An 11,349-nucleotide genomic window follows, 5' to 3' on the forward strand; every position below is an offset into this window, starting at 1 on the left:
TCCTCCTGTGAGGGAACTCAGGCAATGTTGACACAGTAGCTCCCCTTATCACCTTCTTCAGATCAGAAATCCAATTGTGGAAAGCACCAGTTGTGGTTTGGCCCAGCGGAGTTTGTTCTCTGAAATGCTGCTGCATGCCTTCATGCCATACCCGAGTGCCCGCATCAAAGGCATGTTGTAAAGACACCATTCAAGGGGGTTGTGATATAGTCCCCTCTTATTTGGTATAATAGATATGCAGTATGTTCATTAGGTATGCAGATGCTTTTGGAAAATGGAATATAATTGGAAATAAGATGTGTGTGGGATGGAGAACGCACAGTTTATTAGTAAATTTCTGTGCATTATTAACATGTTATAAACTTTAACCAAGAATGTTATTGGGAAGGTTCTACCCAATTGATAAATTTCCATTAGTAAGACTATTAAAGGAGATTTTGTGTTCATACTCAAGAGCATATAATGAGTCACAAGGGACTTCGGAGTTCATCTTGGCTCCAGTACGTGTGGAGATTTATTAAAGACAAAGCAAACACTTGGGAAGATCAAGCTCTTGGCTTTCATATAAAGATGACGGAAAGAGAAGACAGCCTGCAGAATCTGTGCTGCATCCCACAATGTGATGTGGGCAGGTGTCTGAGAGACCCCAGTCCGTAACTGGCTACCATGGAGGTAAGCCTGACGAAGGGGAGTGTGCAGACTTGGGAAGAAAGTGAATGAAGAACTGATGAGAAGGTGAATTTCTGATTTTCTGTGTTTTTCTATCAGTGGAAATAATTGCCCATGTGTTGAACTGTAAGGCTCATCAATTACTGGCATGATTTTATTATTAGCCAGCCACAGCTTTATCCGAATGTCCCAATATTTTTTAAATGACAAGGCATTGAACAAACTGAACAAACCGCATAGATAGTCCTCCCCATGCCTAAAATTTCCCTACCTTGTAAATCAGCTGGGTCACCCAAGATGCAGAATATAAGAAATTTTGTGTGAAGATTGTCTGGTTGCAGAAACTAATCTGCTATGACTGCAGGCTAATGCCATAGTTTAGGCGTAGGTAGTTTTGAACACCTTTCCCCATGCTGGTGTAACTGGGTGATCTGCAAAGGAGCATAAGTATATAAATATATATCCTGAGCACAAATATTAAGAATTAGGGCATGCCTCTACGAGGCAGGGAAACAAGCCAGGACATGGAGCCAAAAAATGGCATGTAATCATCCATACTTCTTAGAAAATAAGAAAACTGTCTTGTCCCTGAGGCATACCAACAGTGATTGAAACTGAGATAAGACCATTTTTTTTTCATATAAAACATTGCTGAAATGCCTTCAGAGTTGGAATTTTAAATAAGGTCTCAGGCCATAGAGATTGGATCCAAGATTTAATCTGAAGAATGTATCTTTACAGCCACACACGGAAAATGTTTTTTTAATTTTTGTATTATGTTTTAGTATTTGCTTTCCCCAAGATTCAGCGTGATGTCAGCTACAGAAAAGCAAAACCAAACTTACATTACAGAATTCATCCTCCTGGGATTTGGCGATTTACCCGACCTTCAGGTTCCTCTCTTCCTGCTCTTCCTGGTGATCTACATGGTGACAATGACGGGGAACATTCTCCTCTTCATGTTGGTGGTGGCTAATCAGCATCTCCACACCCCAATGTACTTCTTCCTCAGCAACTTGTCTTGCTTGGAGACATGCTACAGCTCCACCATCCTGCCCAAGCTGCTGGCCAGCTTCCTGACAGGCAACAGACGCATTTCCTACAGCAGCTGCATGACACAGTTTTTCATATTTGCTTTTCTAGTTGGGGTAGAGTGTTATCTCCTGGCAATTATGTCTTATGATCGATACTTAGCAGTGTGCAAACCTTTGCATTATGTCACCCTGATGAATCATAAGCTTTGCATGGAACTAGCTGCTGGGGCCTGGATAAGTGGTTTTATGATCAGCTTTGTGATCACACTGCTGATGTCACAAATGGTGTACTGTGATCGCAGTGAGATTGACCATTTCTTCTGTGATTTCACCCCCGTGATACAATGCTCCTGCAGTGACACATTTCTGATAGAAGCTGTAACGTCTTTGATGTCTGCTACATGTACTACGCTGCCCTTTCTTTTTACTGTAGCATCCTATATTTTAATCATCATCACCGTCCTGAGAATCCCTTCAGCAACAGGGAGGCAAAAGGCATTTTCCACATGCTCTTCTCACCTCATTGTGGTCACTATTTTCTATACAACTCTCATCCTTGTCTATATGTTACCAAAAAGTTACAACCTCACAGCTTTTCACAAGTTGTTCTCTGTCTTCTACACTGTGGTAACACCCATGGTGAATCCACTTATCTATGCCTTAAGAAACAAAGAAGTGAGAGGAGCCCGAGGGAAATAAGTCCAGGCATTTATGGGTTTATATAAATGACATACCAAGAGCTATGTTTTGTGGGGGTTTTTTTTTTTTTTTGGGTCAGACTATAAAAATATAAACCACTCTAGATGATTTCCACAGGAAGTATATAGACACTGACGCAGCAATTTGCCTGGTCGTAAGTGGAGCTGGGTGGTTGTTTGGGAAAAAAAATATGGGGTTTTTGGACTTCTTAAAAAAGCCCCTGTAAAACCAAAATGTAAGCTCACCCCAAAATAATCTTGATTAAACTCAAAACACCTTTGTCATGTTTTCATATTATTTCAGTCACTTAGAAATCAAAAGTCACAAGAAGAAAAAATGTGTCTTATGGCTACAGACACATGGGGCACAGGTTGGCCCCACGTGTTGACATGGGTATGGCTATATGTGGCGCAGAAGAGGACACTGGCCAAGTGCCATGTGGTGTGGCAGGACTCAGCTGCCCAAATGTAGAGATACAGTGTCCTTTAGGTGCTGTGGGGATGTTTCCCTGGACTGTGCCTACTGCTCTGAAAGCACATAGGTCTCTCCTAGGGCACAGGTTATTTGCACCTACCTTGTGAAGATGTCATGGATGTCCCCATGTTTATCCTGTGTCACGGGATGCTTGTGCTCTGCCTGCCCATGGCGGAGGGAGCTTACTGCAGTGTAGGTTGGGAGCCAGGGTGCACTACAGAGGTCAGATACCACTTCTTTAGGAGCCACCTTTAGCCATGTGGATGCTGGCAATGCTTCCCTTGAGACAGAGATGATAAATGCATCCGTACCACTATAGTGACTCTATAGAGATCTTGGAATCTGAAAATTAAAGGTCAGTGTCTGTTTTCATGACAGTAGCTAGGGCTACCTTTGAAGCTCATGGAAAGTAAAGGGCTTTGCCAAGAAGAGAACATTCATCTCATCTGAAGATTGATGGTATGAATTAGACTTTCAGGCATCACTTACACATCTAAAGTAAAGTGACGTACATCTTTACTCACTATGGTAGTACAACAAAAGGTCAAACCTTTCCTATAATCTGACAGCTAAAAGTTTGTAATGCAATCTGTGGCAGGTGTTTTGGCTCCCTAAAGTGACATACATCTTTACTCACTATGGTAGTACAACATGGGTCAAACCTTTCCTATAATCTGACAGCTAAAAGTTTGTAATGCAATCTGTGGCAGGTGTTTTGGCTCCCTCGTGGACAGAGATTGGGAGCTCCTCATTGTAAACCCATTGGTGTCCCTTCACCAATTGTCTGGGGATCAGGAGGAACCTGAGCACTCTAGGTGCCATGGCTGGCCACCTTTTCTGTTAAGTTTAGCCACCTGAGGAAGAAAAGCAGTGCCAATGTCAGGAATGTGGAGTTCCTCAGAAGTCAGTGGAAGCCGCAAACACCTCTTCCAGATATAATTTATCTCATTCACAGATATATGACTCAGTCAGGGTGGGCAAGTCACTCTCTGAAGGTGCTTATTTCTTTCCAAGGGCTGTAGAAAGATCCTAGGTATGAGTCATAAACTTAGAAAGCTGCCCTGTGATGTCCTTAGGTATGGTAAAATTGATAGAAGAAATATTAATTTAAACTAAATTCTCTTCTATATTCCCTTTAGATCACTATTCTTTCTAACTGTATTGGGTATACGTGTACAGGTTTTGGTAGCAGAGGTTGCAGGGTGACCTCTATGAGGATGGGCCAGGGGCTGCCCTGTGCTCCACAATGGATCCACTGCAGGACACAGCTGAGCCCATAAACCAAGTTGGCAGCACTTCTGTGAAAACATATTCCTGGAAGGGCAGAAAATACCAGACAGAGAGAAGAAGCATGAACAAAAGGAATGAGAAAGAGCAGAGGGACCACGAAGGTCAGAGAGGGAGGAGGAGGTGCTCCATGGTGCAGATATTCCCTGCAGCCCATGGAGGACCCACGTCAGAGTGGATAGATATTCCTGGAGGAACTGCAGCCCATGGAGGAACCACATCAGAGTGGATAGATATTCCTGGAGGAACTGCAGCCCATGGAGGACTGATGCCAGAGAAGAGGAAAAGTGAGAAGGAAGGAGTGGCAGAGAGAAGCTGCTATGTACTGACCCAGCCCCCTCCCCAGACACCTAGCATTGCTTGGGGTGGGGAGTAGAGGAGCCTGGAGTGAAGGAGTGAAGTTGAACTTAGGAAAGTGGAGAGGAAAAGTGGTGTTTTAATGCTTATCTTTCTTTCTCATTACCTGAATCTATTTTAATTGGCAATAAATTAAATCTATTTTTGCCAACCTGAACCTGTTTTGACCACAGTGTTAATTAAAAATCTCCCTGTATCTCCCCCTCAATGGGATTGACTAAGGGCAGGGAAGTTTGAATTGGAGTTTGGCTCCTTAGCACACCACACTAATATTCCTTATCACTTACTATGCCACCTAATAATCAGAGCCTAGCATGCTGTTGTTAACCACTCCACAGGAAAGGTGCCCATTCTACACTCCTTATCTGCTGCTACCCTAAACTGCCAATTGTGTACTACAATCACACCTTTCCCAGTCCTCACAGCCCTCCTTCATTCCACATTTTACACTATAACAGTTCTTCCTCCTCCTTCCTTCCTAACAGTTCCCATTATACACTTGAAGTGGTGCAAGATACTCAGTCCACTGCATTGTTTTCCCATGTCAACAGAAAGGCGACTGAAACTAGGGTTCACAAGACCTTTAGCCTTCACAAGGCTTTATATCTAAAAGGTCATCCTCTAAGCTATGCCTGTTCCTTGGGTTCCCTTTATAACCATTGGTGAGAAAGAGTCTTCTCTGGTCTGTTCTAATGGTTCCACACACCACCACACACCAGTAGGTCAGAGCTACTCTTTATATCTACTGGCTGTAAAGGGAGACAGGATGACTAGCTCAGAGCTTCATATCCAGTTTTTATATCCAAGAATACAATACAATATCCATGAGCAGCTTACACTTAAAACCTTAAGTTTTAGCCACGCCTTATTAAATTCTTACCATCTAGACTGTAGGCATCCTACTGGAAGGCAGAAATAACTGCCCAAACACAGATGTGTGCTGCTAATTCAGATACTTTAAGGGATTCTGCAAATGTCTTGTAGGGTCTGTGTCATATCTATCAATCAACCCTGTACTGATGTCAGTGATGCCCTAGGTCACCCTAAATGGCACAAGATGCCTCTGCTTGGGCACCTGAATCATTGCTTGAATATTGTTATCTGAAGTACCTGCCTCCTTTTACAGTGAATGGAGAGATACTTCTAATGAATTTCTCTTCTCCCCTGTATTACGATGACATGGATCAAGGCAGAAATTGTATGCTTGATTTAGACTAGTACAGGGTTCATTTGGACTCTTTAGCTAGTTGAAATTTAGCACTGGAACTAATATCAATAAACTTTGAGCATTGGCTATGTAGATATTTACATCTAAGTTTTAGCTACTTTTGGCTCTCCTAATATCCAACAGTCAGAAAAAAAGTGCTTTTAGAGTGAAACTAGATGATCAAATCATGTCTTCTTTAAGACATGACTCTTATTCTGGGTTATGGTCACCATACTGGCTTTACCTAGTCCAACAAAATGGGGCTTCAGGGCCAGATATGGGCACTTATGCATAGATACCCCTACTGAATTAAATAAACTTTTCTGAATTAGTAAACTAGACTTCCTCTCTCATCCTCTTGGTAAGCAGCAGGCGTGTCTCAAGAAAGTTTGATCCCATTGTAACTTTCAGGCAGCTTAAAAGAGTTGACAAGCCACTGCAGAGTCATGGGTGCTGATTTTCACATTGATTTTAAGCCTACATCTGGAATTGAGTGCAATGAATTCTCTGAAGTAGTTTCCTATTTTGTTGTTGCTGCCTATTGGCTTTAGAGATACACTAAACAAGTGTCTAGAGTAAATACTAAAGTTTTTGGTACATATACAGGATGCACTTTGTCAATGTTCTTTACAACTAGCTCCCTCTGGAACAGACAAGCCCTGTCCCTACTGCAACGCAAGACTGTATTTATCCCACAGTTTCTAGCACTGTCTATTAGCTTTTTTTGAATATTGACTATGACACAGTATTTTCCAAGTTTGCATGTTGGTTCCCATAATGCTCTGAAACATAGCTCGCTGTTGGATCCTTTTTATTTATTTAAATAGCATTGCTTTCAAGTGTGTCTGAATCCCTCAGCACAAAGCCAGCCTGGCTCAACACTGAGACCTGCCTTAACCTGCCTTCAGGCCCAAGACATTTAAAGGTTCTTTAATAATTAATACACTTCTATAATTTCAATTAATATTGAGAGTTCCTCTCAGCTGGCCAGGTTTGTGCTAGGACAGTGTGGTAGGTAAGGGGCATTCTACATGCAGAAAGATGTTGCATGTAGGTGTGTGGGCATGTGAAGTCTGCTCAGATACTCTGTAAATTTGCTTGTATTATGTTTGCCGGGCTGCAGCAGAGAGAGAAATTTCATTCCCAAGCAAGCTGGTGCAGGTAGCTTCTCATTCGCGTTGCAAGGGTAGATGGTGGATGTTGACATTCAGAACCTGGCATCACCTGCAGTAGCAGTTTCTGTGTGCAGACCCTGTTACTTAGAATTTTGTGCCAAGATCTTGGTCCATTGCATGTTAGCTGCTCCTGTTATGTTCAAACCCAGTAAGTGTGCAGGCATCTTCCAGACTGCTGTAATTCATTCCACAGAAGATAAAGGGCAATGCTGATCTCACGTTGCAAGCACAGGAGCCACTGCAACTTGATCTAAAGAGGCAACCTTATACAAATGTCAGCAAAGAGCTTGGGTGGAAGGGCACAGCTAACTGTGGTGGTCTACAACGTAGCTACGCCTAGATATGAAGACTCCCTTTATAGCCAACACAAAGACACTGTTACTTCTCGGGTGTGATTCATCTCATCCTTAAGCAGATATCTGAAATAATCTTCTCTAACAGTGTCCTCACTGTATTGCTAAAATTTCTTTCATGTACTCCATTATTTGCCATACATTGCTGAAGGGTCCCATTCCTTCTGCTCATCCCTCCTTTTGTGCATATGCGTTTTGGGAATAATTATAGAGGTCAGAAGATTACTATTTTTCTAATGAAGTTTTAACCTGGGAGAATCCTATTTGGGTTTTGGACAGGAAAGGACCTAATATCCTATAAACATGACATATTTCTTTCTCTCTTTTCTGAAATGCTTTCCTCTGACAACAGAGATAAACAAGGTAGTGAATCAGAGTATAAGTAGGCAGAAAAATCAGAGATTCTTTAACAGAAATGCTTATTGTAGAACTTAACCCTCATACAATGTGAATTGAAAATCCTATTTAATTTAAGAAAAAAATGATAGACCCAATGAAATAGAAAGCTGTAATTTGACTGTATCTGATGGAAATTTGAAATCTACAACTGAAGAACAGGTGTGGGTTTTTTTTCGAGGGAGGGGAAGCTGTTTCCTGCTGCAATGCAGACATTGTGAAACTTCCTAAATAAAGAAATTAAAAAATACAGAAAAAAAGGAAGGTAACTGATGTCAATGAAATATTTCAGAAAATGCAGAATGATAGGTACTAGGTTGGCTGGTGAGGATTTAGGAACAAGCCAAGCCTTGACAGCCAGGATGAGGATATCAGTTAGGGACCAGTTCGTCCCATTAAGACAAAATAAGACATATTTAGCATCTGCAAAAAATGAGCTAATAATTTAGCCTAACTTGAAATACTCCCTCCTCCTTCCTGCTTATGCATTTCAAGCCATCTTTTAATTTTTTGGTGAAATAGATGGGATTTTGCTTGGTTCTGTCTCAGAAGTTGAGATTTGATGTGTGCATCCCTAGGGTTTGTAAAACCAGGCCCAAAGACACTGTGGACAGACATTTGTTTCTACTTTTAGAGAGTGACAGAGGAACTGTAGTCTTTGAGCACTCACATCATGAGTATGTGTGCATTTTACTGTTAAAACAACTCTCTTTGGTAGAGAGGAACTCATACCTTGAACTCAGACACATAAAACATTTACAGTGACCCTTTGACAGAACCATTTCCATTGAATGTTGGGGACACTTGTGGAAGAGTGATGGCAGGTCAATGAGGGGCAATGAGTGAGCTGGATGAGTATTGCAGAGAGGGGGGAGATTGGAGGAGGCAGTATTTCAGGGAATTGCTCAAGGCTTTGGGATGGGCAAGAGGGTATGACACTGAGAGTGGGAACTTGGGCACCCACTGGACAGAGCTGGAGGGCAGGGCTGGGACAACCCAATGGTTGGACTTGATGATCTTGAAGGTCCTTTCCAACCTTAGTGATTCTGTGATTCTGTGGTTCTGTGGTTCTGTGGTTCTGTGAACTGGGACCTGCAAGCTGTCACCACCAGGCTGAAGAGCACCCATCCATACCTGGAAAGCTAGAGGAACGGTCTGCAGGGAGTGGAAGTTCAGGGGTTGTAGGTACAGTCTGTGAGGCACCACTAAGGCAGTGGGGTTTGGTGGGAGGGGGATCTGGACTGGGGCAGGAGGGACTTGGTGTGGAGAAGCTGGGCACCATCTCTATGTGGCCAGACTGTTGGGGGCCTGCAGGCTTGGCCAGAGGGGTGTCAGGACAAGTGGGGCGATGAGGGCTGTGTTTCAGGACTGAGCAGCAGCACTTGAGCTGGGGCGCAGAGGCGAGGAGGGCAGCCCCAAGGCTGGGACAGCAGTGGTGTGTGGGCCAGACTGACAGACCTTTGCTCAGGCACCTTTGCTGTGCGGCCGCTGCAGCCTCCCAGGAGCCTGGTGTCTCCTCTGAATGCCCCACACTGACCAGAAAGAAACCTGAGGAAGGTGAGGCCTGCAAAGGTCCTGGAGGGGATCAGCACCCAACCCCTTTCTTTGACAGGACATGTCAAAGGGGCTGCTTGGTGAAAGCACTTACTCTCTCCTTTATTCTCCTGTAACCATGATCTCATTTTCTGCTGTGATCAGCACCCCAGGAGGGCCACTTAGATTCCTGCAGCAACTCCACCTCTAATAGCCTCAGCAGACCCCATTAAAACTACAGGAAACTTTACTCCTGTGACCATCTTTCACACTGTAATTTATACTCAAGGGCTTGATAGACAGAGCAAACTGTAACAAGCTTTTTCTTGCCACTAATTCTCTGTACAGTCATCAGGTGGCAAATAGGAGAAATTGTCTTTGAGAAAGAGTTTTGTTAGACTTCAAGTTTTTAATGAGCACACGATGCAACAGGGGATTTCTGGTTTCTTATTCAAGCCTGATAATGTTTAAGGAATATACTCCAAATGAACCTAGTAAACATCCTTTTCCAATAGGGGCTGATGCTGCCAAAGAAAACCCAACAGCGTTATCTTTGTGGTCAAGCATTTTGTGGACTGTGTGTGTCTTTGGCTGTTTCTCTCAGGAGTCATGAAGGGCGAGGCTGTCAGTGATAAAATCGACCCTCTCACCATCTTCAGAAACAACACTACGTTGCAAATCCAGGGATGGTTCCAATGCCCTCTGGTGCTGTTCTTGTAAAATTACCTGCATGCTCAGTTAGGATGAAAAATACATTTAGGTACCTAAAATCATGACATGTATAAAATTATTCAAGAAACAAGTAACATTTTAAAACATTTTGAAGATGGGTTTTCAAAGTCTTTCACTTGACTATGAGATATACCAACTGTCACAGGTGAATGGAATACACCTCACTCAAAGGAGAGAAGCAGCAATATGGTTTACTGAGGTGAAATAATAATCTGACAGAGTTCAATAAATTTGGTTGAATTGAACAAAGATGAACAGTGGCTCACCAAGGTTCAGTAAGTTTGATGGCAAGGTTCACCTTATTAATTACTGCATGGAAGAAACTTACAAAGGCAAAATGAGTTAGAATGATTCACATAGAGACAGGAGATGCAAAGGGTAAGGAAGACCCTCCCGTTGAGTCATGAGCTTCAGAGTGGACCCCCTTGCTTTCTAAACTCCTGATGGAGTCTGGGTGCAGCTAGATCCAATCTTAGTCTCAGACTTCGACAATGGTTTATGTCTAATGGAATTACCTACACAAAGTTCATAATAATTAATATTGAGTAGCTCCATGGATTAGCAACATTTTGTAAGTATTAATTCAGCATGCTACTGAGGATCTGTCATGTGTAAGGGAGCACTGCACCTTGGGTAAGGAAGGCTCTCAGTCTCAGGCAAGGAATCTCAAACCTTGAGAGGCGTCCCTGCTCAAGTGGAGAGTCACCTGGTGTGCAGTCCAGCTGCAATTCAGGGAGAGCTCAAAATTGGGCCCATCCTGGTGGTAATATTTATAGATGAAGTAGCTGGCTGCTAGTCAATAGTATAGGCAAGATAGAGGTCTTTGTTCTAGCTCCAGTATCTTGTTCTGTACTTTAGCTGTCCTGCATTTTGGGGCTTCAAAACCACCTTGCAAAATATTTTTCCAAGGCGCCTTCACTCCCTTGTAGGTGAGCCAGGAGATTTCCAACCCACAGGTTCACCTCGGGGCATGTGGCCTGTTGCTCCTTAGTCAGCCTGAACCAAAGTATGGCTAGGGGTCAAGTGTACCCATCACACCAACACAATCAGCCCTGGCTGCATTGCTAGAGACAGGCGTCTCATCGGAAGACACACAAACCAATACGTAGATGCGAGCACAATAAGACCAGTGAAGATCAAAGGCAGGGATTAGTGATGGTACAGAAACACAGAAACATAGAATCATTACGGTTGGAAAGGACCTTCGAGATCAAGCCCAACCGTTAACCCAACCACCATGCCCACTAAACCATGTCCCAAAGTGCCATGTCCACACTTTTTTGGAACACGTCCAGAGATGGTGACTCCACCACCTCTCTGGGCAGCCTGTTCCAATGCTTGACCACCCTCTCAGTGAAAACATTTCTCCTAATATCCAATTTAAATCTCCCCTGGTGCAAATTGAGGACATTTTCTCTCATTCTATCACTAGT

At 43.1% G+C, this 11,349-nt stretch overlaps 1 protein-coding gene across 1 annotated transcript; it reads left to right on the plus strand.

Annotated features, from left to right (window-relative positions):
* Nucleotides 1-1,481: 1,481 nt before the first annotated feature.
* On the plus strand, nucleotides 1,482-2,402 carry LOC104614118 (olfactory receptor 10A7-like). The gene has a single exon (XM_010284556.1). It carries the CDS (start codon nucleotides 1,482-1,484, stop codon nucleotides 2,400-2,402), a length of 921 nt encoding a protein of 306 aa, XP_010282858.1.
* Nucleotides 2,403-11,349: the final 8,947 nt, after the last annotated feature.

The sequence above is a fragment of the Phaethon lepturus genome, unplaced genomic scaffold (assembly GCF_000687285.1).
Source record: "Phaethon lepturus isolate BGI_N335 unplaced genomic scaffold, ASM68728v1 scaffold18953, whole genome shotgun sequence".
NCBI classification, from domain to species: Eukaryota; Metazoa; Chordata; class Aves; order Phaethontiformes; family Phaethontidae; genus Phaethon; species Phaethon lepturus.

Bases quoted from the DNA above. Each gene is read 5' to 3' on its own strand.
- LOC104614118 (XM_010284556.1), top strand. From the start codon at position 1,482: ATGTCAGCTACAGAAAAGCAAAACCAAACTTACATTACAGAATTCATC.